The 23234-nt window shown below is 43.1% G+C and overlaps 2 protein-coding genes across 3 annotated transcripts in view; one reads left to right on the plus strand and one right to left on the minus strand.

The window, feature by feature from the left end:
• SYN1 (synapsin I) overlaps positions 1-23234 on the plus strand; it is a 35326-nt gene that overhangs the window by 3697 nt on the left and 8395 nt on the right. For both annotated transcript variants that reach the window (XM_087813322.1, XM_016218398.2), the window contains exons 2-5: positions 5309-5366; positions 5472-5563; positions 7132-7288; positions 7458-7547. In XM_087813322.1, coding sequence (XP_087669448.1) covers positions 5309-5366; positions 5472-5563; positions 7132-7288; positions 7458-7547 — 397 coding nt within the window. The remainder of the gene's footprint in view (positions 1-5308; positions 5367-5471; positions 5564-7131; positions 7289-7457; positions 7548-23234) is intronic.
• TIMP1 (TIMP metallopeptidase inhibitor 1) lies at positions 18621-22374 on the minus strand. Its single transcript, XM_087813323.1, has 6 exons — positions 22224-22374; positions 21197-21325; positions 20384-20463; positions 20080-20206; positions 19728-19852; positions 18621-18891 (listed from the first exon to the last, which is right to left on the minus strand). Exons 1-6 carry the CDS (start codon positions 22357-22359, stop codon positions 18721-18723), a joined length of 768 nt encoding a protein of 255 aa, XP_087669449.1. The 5' UTR covers positions 22360-22374; the 3' UTR covers positions 18621-18720.

The raw sequence follows: 23234 nt of genomic DNA on the forward strand, positions 1-23234 counted from the left end.
ACTCCAAGAAGAAATACAATCAATAATATATGCCATGTATTATATGTGACATATACTATATAATACACTTATTATATAATGGGTTTATAGTGTATAATATATATATGTGTGTGCTTTTCTTCATGAAATGGAATAAAAAAGAAAAGGAAATTTCAGACTCCATTATACACAGTAAAGATAATTATTTATTGAAACTTCCATTCTAATTATGTATGTATATTTAAACACATTCTACTATACATTCTAGATATAGCTACACATAATATGTAATATACCATATATTGTACGTTATATATTATATAAGACATCCTGTATTATATTTGCTGTATAACATATTATATGTGTCTTATATAATATATATTACATATATAGGGTGGGTTATTATGCAAATATGTATATAGTGGGTTATATAAATTATTTTTCTTATCATGGCTTCTTTTCTGAGACTTCCCTGGAAGCAGACCTTGAGACTCTGAGATCTGAGTGCAGATTTCTTGGGGAGAGCTCTGGGAACAACACCTGTTGCGGGGGAGGAGTAGGTGAAGCAAGAGTTGGCAGAGGGAGAGGTTGAGCTATGATGCAGCATGACAGAGGCCTCAGCCAATCCTCTGGGGAGCTCTGGTGCTGGGAGGACCCTCCAGAGTTATCCCAGTGGAATTGGGGTAGCCATGCCTCTGAATTCCTGCATCAGTCAGTCATTGACCGCAGGCCGCCCCCTGGGAGGAGGAGCAATCTTGAAGAAGGCAAATTTGTGCTTCAGAGGGCAATTCGCAGGGCAGGGCAACATTGTGAGGCTTCAGTAACAGCTGTTCCCTGAAGCTGGGGGATAGATGTGAAGGCCTTGGGGGGGGGGGGATAAGGATCTGGGTAGAGCACACAATCCATCCCTTGTACTGCTCAGATTCACTTGCTTCTTAGAGTAAGTTCACCCCATCTAGGAACAGCATTTCCGGGATTGTAATTGGCCTTGTTTTCTGGAAGAAACTTCAAAAAGCATGGTTAGTGGGATTAAATATAGCCTTTACTGCCACAGTTGATAAATGCAGCATAAATATGTGTTGTCTTCTTCTTCTTCTATACATTCTAGACCCCCCCTCACCCTCAGCTAACACCTCTCTTGGTCTTGGTGGCTTACCTGGTACATGATCCATTCCCTCATCCTTGAGAGATCCCTGAGCCTTTGGTCCCCATGCTCTCCTCAGACTGTGGCTGCTGTACTTGTCCTTTTTGTCACCAAAGTTTAGCAAGGAGTACCAACAGGTACCCAAGCAGATCACCTGGATGCTTCCCTGCCCCCACTGTAACAGCAGCCCTGCCCCTTCTGATGACCAGGGTCATGTACCCCTGCCCAGACAGTGACTCCTCTTCATGTCCATTGGCATGCAAAACCTGAAGTGTCCAGGTAGCATTCAAAGCTTAGAATGTAATGGGATTCTTGCTGTGTCCCCTGGTAGCAGTCCCCTTGGAGAACCAGGACCTCTAACCTTGCAGAGCCCTGAGGAAACAGGAAGCACACATTCCAAAACTGGATCACTGGGATTGATGGTAAGCTGGGCCACTCCTACTTTCACCTCTGGGTTCCCAGACCCGTGTATTTTACATATTAGAAACACAGTACAGCCTGTCTGGGCATGGCTCAGTGGTTGAGCATCGACCTAGGACCCAGGAGATTGCGGTTGGATTCCTGGTCAGGGCACATGCCTGGGTTGTGGGCTCGATCCCCAGTAGGGGGCATGCAGGAGGCAGCTGATCAATGACTCTCTCATCATTGAGGTTTCTATCTCTCTCTCTCTCTCCCTTCCTCTCTCTGAAATCAATTTAAAAAACATATTAAAAAAAATAAAGAAAGCACAATGGTCATTGATTTAAGGTGTACACTGGGTTTTGGAGGATGGTGCCCCATTCTTGCACGGTATCACCTCTAAGCTGGCATCTTAGCTGTGGCTACAAGAAGTTGTTCCACAACTCTATCAGGCCAGCAGCTTCTGAATGGTGTGGTATATAAGATCATCTGTTGATTCCATGGTCATGGGCCCACTTTTGCACCTCCTTTGATGCTTGATGCAATGTCATGTGGGATCCCATACTGGTGGATCAAACACTGTGTAAGCCCTTGAGCAGTGACGCTGCCTAAGGTCCTGCAGTCAGGGAAGGCAAACCTATACATAGAATATTCCAGTCAATTGCCCGGCCGGGTGTGGCTCAGCGGTTGAGCATCGACCTAGGATCCAGGCGATCAGGGTTTGATTCCTGATCAGGGCACATGCCCGGGTTGCAGGCCCGATCCCTTCGGGGGCATGCAGGAAGCAGCAGATCAGTGACTCTCTCATCATTGATGTTTCTATCTCTCTCTCCCTCTCCTTTCTTCTCCCTGAAATCAATAAATATATTTTTTTAAAAATTAATCATTACTCTTTCCAGGGTGGAAAAGGCCACAAAGTAGCTGGTTGGCCTTCTTGAGGGATGGTGCTGTGTCACAGACTCACTATTGGTCTCTGTCGCGGGCAGGCTGAACATTCTGCAGTAATTCTGTAGGCCCCCACATGTAGCCTCTATCTCTGTTACTCTTGCCAGTTCATACATGTGCTCACCTTCCAGCACTAGGGCGACTGATTCAAGAGGCTGGCTGACTCATTCTGTCTACCTGGTTGCTTAGTGCCACTTCTGTGATGGATGCTGTCTGGTGGGTGTTAACATACAATACAAAAATTTTTGCTCCTCATTCTACTTCATCTCCACTCCTATATGTCCACCCACACTTTTGTGTCCCAGACCTCTTTGTTCTAATCTTTCAATATTTTTCTTTCAAAGCCTTTGACAAATCAGCCAAGCCATTCACCACTGCCCATCAGTGAATATATATTCTAATCTTGGACCACTTCTCTTTCCCCACAAAATAGGTTGCCAGCTACACAGCTCAAAGCTTTGCCCATTGGGAGCTCTGCTTTTCAAGGCCACTCTGAGTGGGGCTATAGTGCAGCCACTGTCCATTTTTGGCTTCCACTCACATACCAAGGCAGTCCATTTGTGAAGCAAGCTTAGGCTTTTTCTTCCTTTATCCCCTGGTTGTAAGGAGTCCCTTTAGTGAGCTGAGGGAGGCAATAGCACAACAGCATGGATGACATGGGCGTCCGGGTTACCTGCTCAGGCAGCTTGGTTGGTTTTGCTTGGGCTCAGTCCTGGCTGCTGGACCGTCAGACTTTATTACTTGGCAGGCCTAGCCTGTAAGGGACACTTCTGGATGCACCGTTACTTGGTACCCCATGGTCGAGCACTCTGTCTCTGTCAGGGCCCAGTACTACACCAAGATTTGTTTCCCAAAAGGCATGTAATTCTCTGCTGCAGATGGCATGGCCTTGTCCAGAACCCCAGGGGCCTCCCACTTGAGCTTCTCTTAAGCTCCACACTGTATCTTTTCCCTCTATTGACACCTCCAGTATCATAGGATCTGCTGTATCATATGGCCTGAGTGGCAGGACTGCTTGCATCACAGCCTGGATGTGCTGCAGAACACTTTGAGTCAACAGAGCATATCAGGAGCTATCTGTGTTCCACCCCTGACAAATAATGGTTCCTTGTTGCCTGCTGGGTGACTCAGCTCCAGAAAGGCATTAGAGTCTTCTTTGTAGTTTGATGTCGTTCTCTGGAAACAGGTTTGGAAACAGAAATTTGCATCTTGGAGGCTTATTGGGGAGTGCCTTTGGGATAAAGACCTGTGAGGAGAACAGGGTTGGGCAGAGAGAGAAGCTGGTCCACAATGTGGTTGCATCAGAGGCCTAAGCTGGTCCTAGGGCTAGCTCTGGGGCTGGGGCTGGTCCTTCAGTGTCACCCCACATTGGGGCAGACAGTTTGGCCTTTGTACTCACTCAGACAAGATCTAAGCCATGAGCTGCCCGAAGGAGGTGTAACCTTGGCTAAGGCAGTTCCCTGTGATATAAGACTATTACCAGTTGGACACAGCTGTGAGCTGTGATAGCTGATATTCAGAGTGCATTGGCCCTGAAGAGATCTGAGCCGACTACCCACTACACTTATGGTAAACAAAAACAAAAAAGTTTGAAAAATAGTGATATAGTCTGCACTTATCATTTTATTTAAAAAATGCACAAGTCTAAAAAAGATTCTCTTCCACCACTCATGAGGGCTCATTGTCAGTAATGGAGTGTGTGTGTGTGTGTGTGAGAGAGAGAGAGAGAGAGAGAGAGGGAGAGAGAGAGAGAGAGAGAGAGAGAGAGAGAGAGAGTGAGTGAAAGATGAAGGGAGAGGGAGAGAGAGGAGAGAGTTAGGGGGAGAGGGAGAGAAAGAGAGAGGGGTGGGAGAAGGAAATAACTGTTTGAGGTCTTCGGGGTATGTCAATCAAGTCACAAGAGCCCATTTGTGCTGCATGCATGTGTCAGAGACCCTGATTGTGTGCATGTAGGTGATCCCCAGGAGTGGCTTCTCCCCTCATCCCCTTCTATGAGAAAACTGATTGGGGATAAGCTTCTGCCTGTGGAGAAGCTTTTCAGGTAAGAAATCCTGGGCCTGGAGGAAGAGACCACTGGAAACCTAGCCCAGCTAGAGATGGGCCTAGGGACAGTGACATAGCTGTTCATGATTGGCCTACCGCTGCTCTTACCCTTCTTCCCTCCTATGGTTTCCATTCGTCCTCAGATGCACTCTTCCCCACCCCCATCATTGCAGTCTCCAGCTTCTGTAGAACCACCGCCAGCCTGTGCCCCTCCATCTGCTCCTCCTTTTCTGATACCTATGCCCACCCATGGCTGTCCTGTCCCTCACAGCACACAACCACACATGGTGAATGGCTCCTCCTTAGGAAAGGGCCAAAGAGCAAAGAGATGCTTCAGGAAATACAAGCAGAGACAGGCACAGAGACATACCCAGGCATACTTCATATATTTGTATTTTCTAAGGTTCTTTGCCATTTATAAACCTCCATGCAATTTCAAAATATGTTACAGTTTACAAAGTACTCATTTTTCGAAGCTTTCCAAAAACATTTATAATAGCAGTGTGATTAGCAGACCATACTTTAAGAAATACCTGCTCTCTGAGTTTTAAGGTCTTATTTTAAAGTTTACAGTGTTTTTTGACATTTACACACCTCCAGGAGGAATACTTTATTGTTTATTGTTTTTTTATTGTTCACAAAGCACTGTTAGAGTTTTCAAAGTGTTTCAACAATCATAACAATCACTTTATGGTTTCTCTAGAGGCACTGCAGGGGCAAAGGGGGCAAAGTACTGGCCTGTGTTTTGTCTTCCTGAGATTTGAGCATTGATGGATGTGCTCTGCTTTTCCTCTACAGGGCGAAATACTTCAAAGGGAAAAAAATCCATGGAGAAGTTGACATTAAAGTAGAACAGGTTAGTTGGAGCAGGTGGACCTGGGGATCGATTGTCCAGATTGCAAACTGAATGGTCATTTTTGTGTGATATGAATAAATCACTGATTTTTTTTCCCCTTTCCAGGCTGAATTCTCTGATCTCAACCTCGTGGCTCATGCCAATGGTGGATTCTCTGTGGATATGGAAGTTCTTCGGAATGGGGTGAAGGTTATGAGGTGAGTATAAAAAGGGTACCTTGGTGTTGTGGGAGAGGTCTAAGGACTCTCTTAGATGTGAGAGAGAATTTCTGCCTCCGCACCCATCCTTCTGTGTGTAAGAACTTAAACCCATTACAATAGCCAAGCTATGGAAACAACTTAAGTGTCCATGGATGGACAAATGGATAAAGATGATGTGATATGTATATGTGTGTGTGTGTGTGTGTGTGTGTAATGAAATATTATTCAGCCATGAGAGAGAAGGAAATCCTGCCATTTGTGACAACATGTAGGGACCTTGAGGACATTATGCTAAGTGAGATAAATCAGAGAGAGAAAGACAAGTACTTTATGATATCATTTATATGTGGACTCTAAAAAAGCCAAACTCATAAAAACAGAAAGTAAAATGGTGATTACCATTGGCTGGGGGCTGGGAGAATAGGAGAGATGTTGGTTAAGGGCATAAACTTGCAACTGGTAGATGAATAAGTCCTGAAGATATAATTCACATTATAGTGAATATAGACAAAACTATTATATCATAATCATCAAACATGCTAAGAGACTAGATCTCAATTATTCTGCCACAAAAACGAAATGATAATTATGTAACATAATACAGGTGCTAACTAATGCTACAATGGCAATCATATTACAATATATAAATGTATCAAATAAGCATGCTTTGCACAATGCTACCTGTCAAATATATTTCAATTTTTAAAAACTTAGGCACAGAATGTGGGAGATAGCATTTCTTCTGAAGAAGAGTCAAGGATCTCAGCAGACCACAAACCAAACTTTTTAGTTACTGAGTCAACAAATATTTATTGAGCATCTACTGTATACCAGGTGCTGCTCTCAGCATTTTACATTCAACAAACATTTATTGAGCACCTATTGTGCACCAGGCACTGTTCTATGTGCTGAGTACCTGGCAGTGAACAAAACAGGCCCCCAAAAGACAAAAAAAACAACAAAAAAAACCACAAAACCCTCTGCCCTCATGAAGCTTACATTCTACTGAGGGATACACACAATAAACAAATTTAAAGTGTAAAAGTGCTAAGAAAAAATATATAGCAGCAAAGATATATAGGGATTGTTGGCTGATGGAGAAGTCTGCATTTTGGATAAGACAGACCATTAGTGTAAGAGACATTTGAGGAAAGAGCTGAAGGAGGTGAAGGAGAGCTACATGCAGATATCTAGGGAGAAAATGTTTCAGGCAGAGGGAACAGCCTGTGTAAGGCCCTGAGGCTGGAATTTATTCTGGGCAGGATCTTTTGAGGACAGCTAGTAGTCTGAGAGATTGTGACCAGGGAGCTGCCAGAGCTGAGTAGGTAAACTGGAAGCTGACCTTGGTGAGGAGATGAGCAGGAAAGGCTTAAGGGGGTCACTAGATGAAGAAAAGGTAGAAAGGGTGCTTGTAGGGGAAGGAACAGCTTGTGCATGTACGCTGAGGTGCGAGACCACTTTACAATTTTTAGAAGCTGTGGAGATATGGAAACTTGCTCTTTGTTCTAAGGGTGGTGGGAAGCTTCCGAGGGGGGATCCTCAACACTCCTAACCCTGCACTGCAGGTCTCTGAAGCCAGACTTTGTGCTGATTCGCCAGCACGCCTTCAGCATGGCACGGAATGGAGACTACCGCAGTTTGGTCATTGGGCTGCAGTATGCTGGAATCCCCAGCGTTAACTCTTTGCACTCTGTCTACAACTTCTGTGACAAGCCCTGGGTGGTAAGTGACAAGAAGGGTGTTATTGGCAGAGGGACTATCTCAGGCATGCATGTGGGAGGTCAAAATCACTGCTTTTTGGGAACTGAGGAAGTTTGGAAGCTTGGAACCTCAGCTTGGAGACTCCCTCCAGGCGAAGGACTTGCTGACTTCTCTCTCCTGGCTCTCATAGTTTGCCCAGATGGTTCGACTGCACAAGAAACTGGGGACAGAGGAATTCCCTCTAATCGATCAGACCTTCTACCCCAATCACAAAGAGATGGTGAGTCTGGGGGAAGTAGAGTAGGCAGGAGGGAAAACATCATGCCTGCTGCAATAATATTGCCAATGGATGTGTTTCCAATGGTACACTATCAGAAAGTGCAGGTGGTATGTGCTTGTGGAGAGTGAAGTTGCTTTGGGAAGGGTTTATTAATACTGCAAATTTACTTATGAGGTAACAAGTGTGATTTATATCATTGATCCTGTTATGTATAGTATCTATTCTCACCGGTACTAAAAATCAATTTCTAATGTAAATTGACAGAATACAGTGAATCAGATTATATTACATATAGAAATTAAGTCATTGTTACTAACATTATCAAATATTCCTCTTAATAGAAATGTTACCAATGTTTCAAATTAGGATTGGCAATAAAAAATGATCGGTAGCAATTAAATTGCTTACAAATAGCAATTGAATTGTTGCTTACTATTATCATAAAATATAATCACTAATATTATAAATTATCACCAATACTGAAAATTATTGTCATTGATGTAAATCATGAGTACCAATGTTATGAATTAAATTATAGTTCCTAATAGAAATTGAATAATTATAATTAGTATCATCAAAGATTATAAGTATTATTATAATTATCAATATTACAAATTATGCTCTAATATAAGTTATAAGTCCCTGTTTTGAATTACATTATACTTAAAAATTATATTACCATTACTAATATCAAATTTTATAGCTAGCATTACAACTTATTTCCAGTGTTGCAAATTGAGACTATCAATATAAGTGATTAGTGCCTATGTTGTGAATTAAGTTATAATTACTAAAATATATTAAACTATTAATAAAATGTAAAATATTGTTACAAATTATTGTCAATGTTACAAAGTAAGATTACTAAATAAATTATGAGTAACTGTTTTGAATTATCTTATACTTACTAATAGAATTATTAATATAGTTAACATTCCAATTGTTATTATAAATAATTACTAATATTAAAGTTATGATTACTAATATAAATTATGAGTACCAAAATTATGAATCAAATTTTAGTTACAAATAGAAATTGAATCATCATTACTAATGCTGTCAAACTTTAAAACTAATTTTTAAAAAATTTAACAATGTTGCAAATTATGCTTACTTATATAACTAATCATTACTAGTTTTATGAGTTAAATTACAATTAAATATCAATATTGACCCAACATTACCAATTCGGTTAAATAACATTGGTACTACCGTTAAACATTCTTACCAGTATTACAAATTATGGTCACTGATATAAATTCACAGTGTTATACATTAGTTTTAAGGAAACCCAATTTGTTTATCATTATAACAATAATTATAATATCATTATAACAATAATTAATATAGCTGACTGTGATTAAGAGCATGGACTTTGTAGCCAGAATTTCTGTATTGGAAACCTAGCTACACAACTTATTAGCTTCCTAACATAAGAAACATCATTTAAATGTTTTGTGCCTTGGTTTACCCATCTGCAAAATGTAATAATAGTTCTTGCATCATAGAGTTGGTGTAAGAATTAAATTATTTAATGAATGAAAGTGATTAAACAGTGCACCTGTTCTATAGTAACTGCTACCCAAGTGCAGACAAAGTTCTCTTTTATTCCTAGTTTGTTGAATGTTTTTATCATGAAAAGATGTTGGACTTCGTAAAATGCTTTTTCTGTGTTTATTGATATGATCATGTGGGTTTTGTCCTTTATTCTATGAATCTGATGTTTACATTAATTGATTTTCATGCAAGTTGGGCCACACTTGCATTCCTGGGTCAAATTCCACTTGATCTGATATATAATCTTTTTACATGTTGTAGGATTCAGTTTATTAGTATTTTGTTGAGAAATATGGTATCCATAATCATAAAATATATTGGTCTGTAGTTTTCTTATGCTGTCTTTGCTGGTTTTGGTATGAAGGTAATAGTAGCCTCATAGAATGAGATAGACAGTGTTCCCTTCTCCTCTATTTTCGGGAAGAGTTTGTGAAAGATTGGTGTTAATTCTCTTTAAATGTTTGTTAGAATTCACCAGTGTGGTCCTGGGCCTTTCTTTGTATGAAGTCTTTTTTTTTTTTAATACATCTTTATTGATTTCAGAGAGAGGAAAGGAGAGGGAGAGAGATAGAAACATCAATGATGAGTCATTGATCAGCTAGCCCTGACCGGGAATCGAACCCTGATATCCTGGATCCTAGGTCGATGCTCAACCGTTGAGCTACACCCTGCCACGCTGTATGAAGTCTTTCTAAAATTATTATTTCTAATTCATCTCTTCGCTTATTATAAGTCTATTCAAATTTTCTATTTTTTCTTGAGTCAATTTTAGTAGTTTGTGTCTTTCTGGGAATTTGTCTGTTTCATCTAGGTTTTGTAATTTGTTGGCATACAATCATTTGTAGTACTGTCTTATAATCCTTTTTATTTCTGTAAGGTTAGTAGTTATGTCCCCGCTTTCATTTGTGATTTTAATAATGAGTTTTCTCTTTTTTTCATAGTCTAAAGGTTTGTCAGTTTTGTTGGTCTTTTCAAAGAGCCAACTTTTAGTTTCATTGATTTTCTCTATTGTTTTTTATTCTCTTCCTTCTTTTATTTCCACTTAATCTTTTTTTTAAATACTTACCCAAGGATATGTTTTTAATTATTTTTTTTTTTTTTTTTTTTCAGAGAGAGAGAAAGAAACATTGATGTGAGAGAAACATGCCTCCCTTATGTGCCCTGACCAGGAATCAAACACACAACATTTTAATGTATGGGATGATGCTCCAACCAACTGAGCCACCTGGCCAGGGTTTACTCTAACCTTTATTCTTCTCTCCTCCTGCTTGCTCTGGGCTTAGTTTACCCTTATTTTTTTAATTTATTAAGATGGAAGACTAAATTATTGATTTGATATCTCTCTTCTTTTTAAATATTTACATTTACAACTATGAATTTCCCTACTGGCACCACTTTAGCTGCATCCCTTATGTTTTGGTATGTTGGTTTTTCTTTTACATTCATCTCAAAGTATCTTCTAATTTCCCTAGTGATTTCTTCTTTGACCCATTGTTTATTTAGGAGCATGTTGTTACTTTCCACATATTTGTGAATTTTTTCCAAATTTCCTCCTGTTATTGGTTTCTAATTTCATTCAGTTGAGGTCAGAGAACATTTATATGACTTTAGTACTTTTAAGTTTATTAAGATTTGTTGTGTGCCCTGGCCAGTGTGACTCAGTTGGTTGAGCATCATCCTGTGCACCTAAAGGTTGACAGTTCTACTTCCAGTCAGGGCACATGCCTGGGTTGTGGGCTTGATCTCCCATAGGGGGCATGCAAGAGGCAGCCAATCTATGTTTCATTCTCATATCTATGTTTCTCTCTCTCCCTCTCCCTTCCTCTCTCTAAAAATCAATAACAAAAAACTTAAATTTAAAAAAAAGATTTGTTTTGTGGCTTAACATATAGTCTGTCCTGGAGATTATTCCATGTGTCCTTGAGAGAGTGTGCATTCTGCTGTTGTAGGGTGGAGCATTACATAGATGTCTGTTATGTCTAGTTGTTTTATAGTGTTGTTCAAGTTTTCTCTTTCCTTACTGATCTCTGTCTGGTTATTTTATGCCTTATTTAAAGTGAGGCATTGCCCGGCAGGGCGTGGCTCAGCGATTGAGCATCGACCTAGGATCCAGGAGATCGGGGTTCGATTCCCGGTCAGGGCACATGCCCGGGCTGCGGGCTAGGCAGCCGATCAATGACTCTCTCATCACTGATGTTTCTATCTCTCCCCCTCCTTCCCTCTCTCTGAAATCAATAAAGATATGTTTAAAAATAAAATAAAGTGAGGCATTGATGTCTCCAATTATTATTGTTGAATTGTTTATTTCTTCCTTCAATTCTTCCTGTTTTGCTTTATGTATTTTGGGGCTTTGTTGATAGGAGCATATGTGTTTATCATTGTTATATATTTTTGATAGATTAACTCTTTTTTGTTTGTTTTATTTTTGTTGATTTTTTTAGAGAGGGGAAGGGGAGGGGGGAGAGAGAGAGAGAAACATTAATGTGAGAGACAGATTGGTTGCCTCCCACATGCACCCCAACCAGGGATTGAACCTGAAACCTGGGTATGTGCCCTGACCAGGAATCTAACCTGCCACTTTTTGGTGTACGGGATGATGCTCCAAACAATTGAGCCACACCAGCCAGGGCTAGATTAACTCTTTTATTAGTATAAAATGGCCTTCTTTCTCTCTAGTAACAGTTTCTGTTTTAAAATCTATTTTATCTGATGTTAGTATAGCCATTCCAGCTCTCTTTTGGTTACTGTTTGCATGGTAAATATTTTTCCATCCATTTACCTTCAACTTATTTGTGTCTTTGAATCTAAAGTGTGTCTCTTGTACACAGCATATAGTTAGGTTATATTTTTTATCTATTTTGCCTACCTCTGCCTTTTAATTGGAGTGTTTAATTAATTTACATTTAATGTAATTAGTGGTAAGGTAGAATTTATGTTTGTAATTTTGCTATTTGTTGTCCATATTTCTTATGTCATTTTTTGGTATTCCTCCTTTAATATATACTTTTATGTTGAGTAGATATTTTGCACTGTTTTTTAAATGAGTTTTATTATCAAATGTAAGTATTCTACAAAAACTCAACAGTGTTATAAATGTTATGGCCTATCAAAGTCTTTCAGAGCTTTGGGCAGACAGCTACTTAAGGCATCAAGTATAAATAACTTTTTTCTGATCTTAAGTGCCAGTTGTCACCAATTTCCATGTTTTTTCAAAAAATTATTTCCTTAGTAGTTTCCCTGGAGATTAGAATTAACATCTTTATTTATACCACTCTCACTTGAATTAATACTAATTTAATTTCAATAATATATATATTTTTAAATATATCTTTATTGATTTCAGAGAGAGGGAAGGACAAGGAGTGAGAGAGATAGAAACATCAATGATGAGAGAGTCATTAATCGGCTGCAGCCCACAACCCGGGGCATGTGCCCTGACCGGGAATCGAACCCAGATCACCTGGATCCTAGGTTGACACTCAACCGCTGAGCCACGCCTGGCCGGGCTAATTTCAATAATATTTTTAAATTTCCTCTTCCTGGACAGGTAGCTCAGTTGGTTAGAGGGTTGTCCCAATATGGCAAGGTTGCAGGTTTGATCCCTGCTCAGAACACATACAAGAAGCAACCAATGAATGCATAAATAAGTAAAACAACAAATCTATGTTTCTCTTTCTCACTCAAATCAATAAATAATTTTTTAAATTTCCTCTTTATAGCTTTTTTTCTTACCCCTCCTTTGTGCTATAATTGTCATACAAATTATATCTTTACACATCATGTACCCATGAAAATAGACTTATAATTATTGCTTGATGCAGTTGGTGTTTAAATTAGATAGAGGCAAAAACTGTTACAAACAAAAACATGCATTCATACTTTTTTTAATATTTACCTGTATAGTTACTTTCATGGGTGCTTTTTATTTCTTCATATGCATTTGAGTTACAGTCTAGTGTCATTTCATTTCAGCCTGAAAGACTCTTAGTATTTCTTGTAGAAATGTGCTGGTGATGAATTATCTCCGTTTTTGTTTATCTGTCAATGTCTTAATTTCTCCTTTATTTTTTTACATTTTTAATTTTTTTATTACAATTTAATTTAATATTATTTTGTATTAGTTTCAGGTGTACAGCATAGTGGCTAGATAATCATATACCCTACAGAATGTTTCCCCCGATATTTTCAGCACCCTACTGGCACCAGACATAATTATTACAATATTATTGACTATATCTTTTATGCTGTACTTTATATCCCCACGACTATTTTGTAACTACCAACCAGTACTTCTCAATTCCTCACCTTCATTTTTGAAGTATAGTTTTGAAGGATATATAATTCTAAGTTAACAGTCTTTTTCTTTCAGTGCTTTGAATATGTTTCACTGCCTTCTGGCCTCCAAGGTTTCTGATGAGAAGTCAGCTATTAATCTTACTGAGGATTGCTTGAATGTGATGAGTCACTTCTCTCTTTGTCTTTGGCCTTTGTAAGTTTGTTATGATGCATTTAGATGTAGATCTCCAGGAGTTTATCCTATTTGATGTTCAGTGAGCTTCTTGGATGTATAGATTAATATTTTTATAAAATTTGGGAGGTTTTAAAGTCATTATTCTTTCTAAGATTCTTTATTGCACCTTTCTCTCTCCTCTTGCCTTTTGGTACTCCCATTATGTGTGTATTGGTATGTTTTATGGTGTTCCACAGGCCTCTGAGGCTCTGTTCATTTTGTTTATTTTTTTCTTTCTCTTCCTCAGATTGGATAATCTCAGTTGCCCTATCTTCATATTCACTGACTCTTTCCTCTGCCAGCTCAAATCTACTGTTGAGCCCCACATTTTTCATTTCGGTTATTGTATTTTTCCATTCCAGAATTCTATTATTTATCATTTCTATCTCTTTATTGATAATCTCTATTTATTAAAACACCATTCTTATACTTCTGTTTACTTCTTTAGACATGGTTTTCTTCAGTTCTTTGAAAATATTATAAATATCTGATTTATAGTCTGCCTATTAATTTCAACATATGGGCTTCCTCAGGACATTGCCTACTGACTGCTTTATTTTTCTGTGTTTGGAGCATATTTTATTGCTTCTTTGTATGGCTCGTAAATTTTTGTTGAAAACTTAACATTTTAAATAGTATAACGTGGCAGCTCTGGAAATCAGATTCTTCTCCATCCCCAGGGTTTGTTTTTGTTGTTCTTTGGGGGTTTTTTTAGTGGTGTTTCTGAATTAATTCTGTAAAAAGTGTGTTCTTTGTCATATATGGCCACTGAAGTCTCTGCTTCATTAGTTTAGTGGTCACCTAATGCCTGGACAGATATTTCTTTAAAAAACTAGAACCAGTAAGTCTCCAAGCTTTTCTTAATGGATTCTGTGTGCATGTTGGTGCATGCCTTCAATGCTTAGGCAGGCTATTTACAACTTTGCCTTAGCCTTTACTTCCTATTTGAGCAGAGTCTTGAGGTCAGCCAGAGATCCTGGGCATGCACACAGCCTTATGCAAATTTGTGGCTTTCTAGATTCCCAAGAATATGTCAGAGATTTTTCAGAGCATACTATGGAGATCTCATTACCCAACCTTTTTGTAAGGTTTTTTTGGTCAGCTTGTTGTTTGTCATAGCTGTAATCACTGCCTCAAGCACCTGCTATGTTAAACAGTTGCAGCTGATTGTTTCTACAAAGTACCTTCAGGCAAAACTGTTCACACAAGGTGAACTCTGAGTCAGATCAAATAGACAAGTGCTGTGATTGGAGTTTTCTAGGAAAGTGCCAGACAGTTCAAAGACAGTCCTCTGAGAATGGAACTTTGAAGGGTCTCCAGCCCTGTTCTGCCTCCTCCTGTGATTGCTAGGCTGCTGGTTTACATCAGGATTGCAAGGCTCTTGATTTTCAAGGTTGTTGTGGAAGTGGGGAGAAGGAGATGGGAACAGGAAAAGTTCAAATGCCACAAAACTTACTGTTCTCTCCCAAGCCGGTTTGACTCAATCATTAGAGCAAGAGAGGAAGGGAAACGGATAGAGAGATAGAAACATCAAGGAGAAAGAAACATTGATCAGCTGCTTTCTGCACATCACGTACTGGGGATCAAGCCTGCAACCCAGGCATGTGCCCTGACCGGGAATTGAACCAGTGACCTCTTGGTTCATGGGTCAGTGCTCAACCACTGAGTGCAGAACCAGCACTCAACCAGCTGGGCACAGCAAATATTTAAAGAAGATTCACAGGTGGAGTCTACTTCCATGGTCTCTCTAGATACAGTCCCTTCTCTGTATTCATAGTCCCTGTGCAGTGAGGAAAGAGAGAGTGCTTTGGGGTGGGAATCAATGGAGCCATGGATGCCAGGATTGTGTGAAAGAAAGAAGACAGTAGTGAGTGAGGAAGTGAAAGGCAGCACAGGAGAGATATGTCATAGTGTGGGAGGTTTTCTTTTGAGGGGCCAACTTCATTGAGATATCATAAGTATGCAGTTCATTGAATTTTTACAAAACAAGCACACTCCTGTCGTCTACACCCAGATCAAGAAACAGAACATGACCAGATAGATTCTCCAGCACAGTTAGAAGTTGGTAGTCTTTGGGATGATTGAGGGGACAGTTGGGGGAAGTTGGTGGGCTTAGGGAGGCTTAGAAGTTTGAGGAAGGTAGAGAGTCCCCAGCTCACTGTGGCTGAGTATAAGTTTGGGTCTAAGGCAGGAGTCTAAAGATTCAATAGCAGATATTGGGTCACTAGGGAAGGTAGCCAAGTTGATGGCTTCATGTTCTTCTTGCCAGTGCTCAGCCAAGCTCATGTCCCTCAATGGACACTGCAAGGTTGGATTCAGATATGTGGCTTTGCAAGGGTGGCAGGGAAGCACCTGGAGGTGGTTGGCGGAACATTGTTCCACATGCTTCTCCCCATAGTTTCTGCTCTTAGAAGAGAAAGGCAGCAGGGACTAAAGAAGGGCAGAAGGGCCAGGAAACTGGAAGGGAATAGTGAATGGTGAAACAGGGAGGAGTGGGGAGCAGGGAGGAAAGAAGACAGCAAGGAGAGGGGAGCAGGAGCAGGGAGAAGCAGCAGGGGGCAGGGAATAGGGAGCAGGGCAAAGGGCAAGGGACAGGAGAAGAAGTAGGGACTGACAAATAGGAGCAGAGAACAGAAATAACAGGAAAGAGCTGGCACTGTGGATGTAGGCATACCTGAGGGGCACACTCAAGGCCCAGTGGCATCCTTTCCTGTAGATATTCAAGAAGCCTCCCTGAGCCACTTCTAAAGATACACCACTCATTCCCAGAAGTGCAGAGTCCCATCATTCAAAGAGCCTAGAGGGGACAGATACCATGCCCTTATGGTCAGTAAAGTGTGACTAGATATCCTTTGGTTAGGACAGATTGCTGACCAAGAGGTCAGTCCAAAAGATTCAGGACACTATGGGTCAGGGACAGAATGTGCTGTGTTAGGCCTGCCGAGGAGGAACACTCGAGGCCAGATGAGAAGGTAATGGCAAGTTTATTAGGGCATCTGAATACAGATGGTTAAAGCATCTGAACACAGGTGGGTTGAGCCCCTAAAGGAAGTCTCTTTATAGGGTGTAAGGAGGGAACTCTTTGGCACACATGTGGTTTTTCTGAGCGGGAGTGGAGAGTTACCAAGCATACGAACAGGTTGTTGAGTTCATTTATAAGTCACTTTCTCATGCAGGGAAGGGGTGAGCCCTTAGGAACATTAAGTTTTTGTCGAAACCTAACACTGTGGTTGGCTGAAATTGGGAAACACAGTATCCTGGGGTGGGGGGCACTTTGTGGGACAATGCCCCAAGGAGGGGACACTATTCCAGGGTTGGAACAGAGGGAGACCGGAGGATGAAGAGTTCATGCAAGGTGAGGACAGACTGGCTGACCTGATGAATTCCCAAAGGGGAACCTCTTGGCATATGGTCACCAGAGCTGTTTTGGTGTGCGTGTAGACACAAACATATTGTTCTTTATATTCGGGTACTTCCATGAACCAGGGAGCAGCATAAGAGTACAGGGCAGCTGTTGGTACTAGAATTTGGTGAACTGTCAGGAGCTGCCAACCTTTTTTTTTTTTTAAATTTAATCCTCACCCAAGGGTATGTGTTTTTGTTTTTTTAATTGATTTTAGAGAGAGGGGAAGGGACAAGGAGGGAGCGAGGGTGGGAAGGAGAGGTGAGAGAGAAACATTGATTGGTTGCTCCTGTATGCATCCTGACTGGGGATTGAATCCACAACCTGGGTATGTGCCCTGACTGGGAACCAAACCCATGACTTTTGGGTTTATGGGATGACACTCCAACCGAGCCACAGCAGCCAGGGCAGGAGCTGCCAAACTCTTGTAAGCAGCTGAGGCAATAGTGACACGGCCACAAGGGCCAAACCAAGGTCTAGGCCCTTCTCTTACAGTTGTACCCATCAGTGAAGGCTGCCATTTACCTTTTGGTAGCCACGGTTCAGATTCTCCCCAGGGCATAACTGAGGTATACATGCTGACATAGAAATTGTTACTGCAAGGGGGTGTCCCCTGTGCAAGGGAGAAAGCACTGGGTTCTCAAAATCCACCCATCCCAATTTGGGACATACCTTGGGCCCTTGGGGAACCTCCAGAAATGCAAAAGGACAGGGCCACAGAAGATCCAGGGGGCCACGCTTAGAGGTCTAGAATACCCTGGAGGAGACCTGGGTTCTTACTGGCAGGAGAAGTGTGTGAAGGAGGCATGGGCTGATGTACTTGGTTCTAATTTTGAACCCTTACCTGCACTTCACTGCTGTCAAAGTTGATCAGAGAAATGAAGGGAGGAGAGGTAGGAGAAGGGGGAGAAGGGGATTTCCAGATCATACTTTCTGTCCATCTTTCTTATTCCCCAAACAACCACTTCCAAGGAATCTCTCACAGGCCAAGGGGGGAGGGGGCGCAAGGCTGCCCCTTCTTCCAGAGTCCCTGGCTGGGTTATGTGGGGGATGGGGGTCTAGGACCCCTGGGTTTTTCCCCTTTTACTCCAGTCAGACTCACAGTACAAAACCTAAGGGTGGGGACAGTAACACCCACAGGTGAGAATGGAGCAGGACATCCTCACTAGATGACATCAGGACAATGCCTGAGGTGAGGAGAGGTGTTAGCAATTGATAGGGCATTTGTCAATGAGCTTGTGGACTGGAGGGATTTGTGAATAGGGGAATTTGCCAGTGAGGTAGTGATTTGCCAGCAGTGTGTAATTTATGAACTAGAGAGCCCTGTGCAAATAGGATTTATAAATTAGTCTAATAAAATATTTTAAAGTATTGAGTAAAGAGATTATCCAGTAAGCTGTGGTTGATAACACAGGTTAAATTATTGACGTTGCAGATCACCAATGCTAATGCAATGTAGAGAATTCTTACCAATACCTCAAATTTTATGTAAAATATAAACATTTTGCACCCCTCATCCCCTCAGCATTGGTCCCTGGGTGCTCCCACCAGGTCATCAGTGACATGGGTTAGTTCCCAGACACTACACAGGGACACTGCCTGCTGAGTGGTAGGTCTTTATTTCATTGTCTTGAAGAAAAAAAGACAGGAGTGGGAAAGAGGGTGAACACTGTGCAGGTTTCGGCTTCTGCTGGGGGCAGGATTCAGGCAATCCGGGGCCGCAGGGACTGCCAGGTGCACATCCCTGGCTTCCGTGGCAGGCAGGCAAGGTGGCGGCTCTGGAAGCCCTTGTCAGAGCCTGTGAGCAGCTGGTCTGTCCACAAGCAGTGAGTGTTACTCTGCAGTTTGCAGGGAATGGATGAGCAGGGAAACACCTGGAAGAGAGCGGGGAGGCACATCTCTGAGGACTTCTTCTACCCCTTCCTCCCCTATGGAGAACTTTGCCCTCCTCAGCATTCAACATTGAGCTACTAGAGAGACCTCATATCATTCCACCTGGATACAGACTCAAGAACAGTCCCTCCCATTGGGGGAACACTCACTGGACTCAGTAATCCATTAAGTAATCCATTAAGTAATCAGTTCTTAATGGTTGGGGACAGTTGTGGTGATCATTCAGATGGATCTCCTGAGAACTGTCCCATAGGATAGGGAATAGCTAGTGGGTGGAGAACTTAAGCATAGGAAGGAGCTGTGGGGCTCTCAGATACAGCCACTGGGTCAGAGGACATTCAGGGACATCAGGGAACAACCCTGGAAGAGTCAGAAAGGCAATGCCACTTGCCCTCATGTAACAGTCACAGCTGGAGAGCAACAATCAGATGTGCTGAGAAAGAGTCAGTGGGTTGAGGGACAACACTTTGGGTTCTTGGAGAACATTCTAGGGAACCAAGAAGCAATCCAGGGGGAGGCAGTCAGGAACAAACATCAGGGACTACAGAATAGTCACAAGGGAGAGTCAGAGGAACAGAAAGCAGCCCGAATAGCAAATCCCCAGGTATGAGGCACGGGGCAAAGGAACAACCGGAATGTCCAGGAGAACAGTCTCAAGTTTGGGGGGACAGCAAGAAAAGCTCAGGGACAACACGAGGGGGTGTGGGGAGCACCCATGGGGAAAAGGAATAGCCTGAGGGAGCAAGAAACAAGCCATGAGTATAGGGAAGAGCCCAAGGAGCCCTCTCCAGATGGGAGGCAGGGACCCAGCACTCACCGTGCATTCTTCACAGCCAGCAGTGTAGAGCTTGGTGAAGCCCTGCCTCTGAGCGAAGCTCAGACTGCTCCAGGGAGCTACAAAACTGCAGGTGGTGATGTGCAGGTGCCCGTTCCACAGTTGCCCTGGAGGAGGGGATGAACAACAGGCAGCTTCTGATTGTCTGGGCCAGGGAGCTGGCGGGGGGCACCTGATTGGCATCCCTGGAGCACAGACCCAGCTGGAGGCCTTCTGATCGGCCAAAATTGGGGCAGTCCCCATTTCAACTGGGACCCAGTCTCGCCCAGTCAGGGCTGCCAGGCAGCGTCAGAGGGATGGGTGGTGTGGCCAGGACAAGGGAGTGGAGCCTCACCAGCGATGAGAAACACCTGGCTGCGGTTCTGAGACCTGTGGAAGTATCCGCAGACGCTTTCCATGGCTGGGGTGTAGACGAACTGGATGTCAGGGACATCCCCCAAGGCGTTGAACCCTTTGAACATCTGTGGATGGATGAGAAGAGTCTCTTTTACTGACATGATCCTCCCACTTCACCTTCTTCATATAGCATCCTGAGATCACAGCTAACTTCATGGCCAAACGATGGCCAAAGGCTTTTTTTTTTTTTTTGACTGGGAGGAAAACATTAGGAACTGCTGAGGAAGGGGCAGGAGGAATACCTTGATCATCTTGATCTCATAACGCTGATATAAGGTTGTCTGGTTGACTTCTGCTGTCCCTATGAACTTAGCCTTGATGACTGCAGGAGAGGAGGAGGAAAAATAAGTCAAATGGAATGCGTGAGCCAATAAAAAGAAAACAATTATAATAGTCATATTAGCAAGCGCATACCTAAATAGGGGTTGCTGGATGCCAGACAACACACTAAGAAATTTACACATTTGTTAATTGATTCACCCAGATACTGAGTGCCTACTCTTTGCCAGGCTCTGCTTTGAGCCTTTTTCATATATTCACCATGTGTTCATTCACTCAATGAATATTTTGGAGCACCTGCTGTGTGCCAGGCACTGTTCTGGGTGTTAGGGACACAACAGTGAACAACACACAGAAATCCCTTCCCTTGTGGAGCTCACAATCTAGCCAGGAGAAGACAGACTAAACACAAGCAAAATAGAGGTCTATGGAATGTTAGAGTTATTAAGTGTTATGGGGAACTTCAGAACTGGGTAAGGGGGATCAAGAGTACTAGGGGACAGGGGTTAAAATTTTGGGAAGGTAACATTTGAGGCAGTCATCCATATGGATACCTGGAGGGAAGGGTGTACCAGGGAGAGGGAGCAGCCAGTACAAAGGCTGTGAGGAAGGACCGGGCTGGAGTAATAAAGGAAGCAAGTGAGGATGCTGGTATGTCAAAGCAGAGTCAGGGCAGGGTTGAGTGGAATTGTTCTAGAGGTGAGCACCATCCTGAACCCCACTGGACTGAGAGGGAAATCAAAGCACAGTGTGGGAGCAGAGTGGGGTACACTCACCGATGTCGGAGCTGCAGAAGGCCATCTGCGGGTGGGGTGGGGCACAGGTACAGGCCCTGCTAGGGGCTGTCAGACACAGCAACAACAGGATGCAGGAGGCCAGGGACGTAAAGGGGGCCATGATGGGTTCTGCAAGGGTGGGGAGGAGGGGTCAGGGGGCTTCCAGAACAGCTGATCCAAGGACCTGGGAAGGCCTTCCACCCCATCCTGCCCTCCCCCAGCAGCCTGGACCGGCATTAGGCTGCCACACTTGGGCTAGAGGGGTTGGGGAGTTTGGGGATTTTAAGGGGGTGGGTATTTGAGAGCCCAGAGGATTTTAGGGGCCTAGGGGATTGGGGGAGTTTCAGGATTGTGAAGTTTGAGCGATTTAGGGGACAGGGTAAGTGGAGAAGATTATGGGGTTGTGGTGTTTGAGGAAAAGGGGTCTGGGGGAGTTTGAAGACTTAGGGGGTTAGGGAAGTTGGAAAGTGGAGGAGCTGGGGTAAGGAATTTGGGGTTTGGGGAACTGTAGGAGTTTGGGGGCAGTTTGGGAGTTTTGAGGTTGTGTGTATTGAGAGAGAGAGGGGGAGGGGGAATTGAGGGAGGCTGAGGAATTTGGAGGAGGTTGGGGGTTTAGGGAGTTGGCGCAGTTGGGGGAACTTAAGCGGGTGGGGGTAAAGGGGGATCTGGGAGCAGAGGAAGTTTTGAGGTTGAGGGAGTTGAGGATTTAGGAGCCTAGGGTATTCAGGGAGCTGGGGGAGTTTGGGGAGCTCCAGGGGTTTGGGGGTGGGGGACTTGGGGGGGAATGAGGGAATTTAGGGGAGTTGGCCGATTGGGAGGCATCTATGGTATTAGGGACTCATGAGCATGGGGGATTTGGGATGGATATCAGGAGTTTGGAGCAGATCCAGGTGCCCACACCGGCCCTCTCCCCCTTGACCAGCCCACGGTGCCTGCCTTTCAGGCTGAGCAGCCAGGTGTCCAGCAGCAGGAAAGCTCCAACCCAGGCCCAGACCCAGGCCCTGCAGCCGCCCAGCCCGCTGCCTACCTCTGATGTAGCCTCTCTCGACGCTGGGTCCGCGGCGATGGCGGCAGGGCCTGAGCAGCGGAGGATAAATGTCCACGCGAGGGGCGGGGGTGGCAGCCTTGCGGAAACCACAGGCCTCTAGGCTTCCTGGATGCATTACTCATCCGCCCACCGTCAGTGGTGGCCAAGGGGCGGGCCTAGGGCTGCGGAGACGGAGCTTCACCCCCCTCCTCGCCCTCCCCCTGGGCTTCTCCTTGGTCATCACCCTCCCCCATCTCCAAGTTCGGTCCCAGTCCTTAAAGACAGGCTCAATGGAGTGCTTAGAATCAGGATTCCCCCAATGCAATTCCCTAAAGTCTCCAAAGTCTCTCCATAGTCTATCCAATCACAGACCGAAAACTCCTCATGGCTGGAGCCGAATTAGCCTATTTCGTCAACAAACATTTCTTGTGCAGGTACTCTATACCAAGCACACACAAAAATTCCTCTTTGGTAGAGCCGACAAACTGGTGAAGGGTGGCCGAGGCAGAGACTAAGAGGAAGCAGTGGAGGGAGATAAGGCAGGTGAGTGGAGGAGGGATACACTGTGGGGTAACTGAGGCAGGGAGAGATTGACTAATTCAAGTTCACAATTAATAAGTGACAGAACTGGATTTGAACTTGGGTGGCCTGGAGCCAGAGCCTGGGTCTTAACCCTGCTCAAAAAACACAGGCAAATAGCATTTATTTAGCACTAACTGCTTACCAGGCACTCATCATAATTTATCCCGCTTAACGCTCACAATTTTCGAGACAACATAGGTGGACCTAGAGTGTATTATGCTAAGTGAAATAAACCAGAGAAAGACAAATACCATATGATTTCACTTATATGTGGAATCTAAAATGCCAACCAACCAACCAAAACAAAACAGAAATATACTCATAGATAGAGAATAAACTGGTGATTGCCAGAGTGGGGGAATGGGGTGGGTGAAATAGGTGAAGGGGATTAAGAAATACAGACTTCCAGCCCTGGCCGGTTTGGCTCAG

This window comes from Miniopterus natalensis, chromosome X (assembly GCF_054644295.1).
Source record: "Miniopterus natalensis isolate mMinNat1 chromosome X, mMinNat1.hap1, whole genome shotgun sequence".
NCBI classification, from domain to species: domain Eukaryota; kingdom Metazoa; phylum Chordata; class Mammalia; order Chiroptera; family Miniopteridae; genus Miniopterus; species Miniopterus natalensis.

Coding starts and splice junctions, on each gene's coding strand:
- TIMP1 (XM_087813323.1), bottom strand. CDS start 22,359: ATGCATCCAGGAAGCCTAGAGGCCTGTGGTTTCCGCAAGGCTGCCACC. Junction 20,464..21,196: donor CTTCTGCAGCTCCGACATCG/GTGAGTGTACCC, acceptor CCTCTCCTGCAG/TCATCAAGGCTAAGTTCATA. Junction 19,853..20,079: donor CCAGGTGTTTCTCATCGCTG/GTGAGGCTCCAC, acceptor CCCCTCCTCCAG/GGCAACTGTGGAACGGGCAC.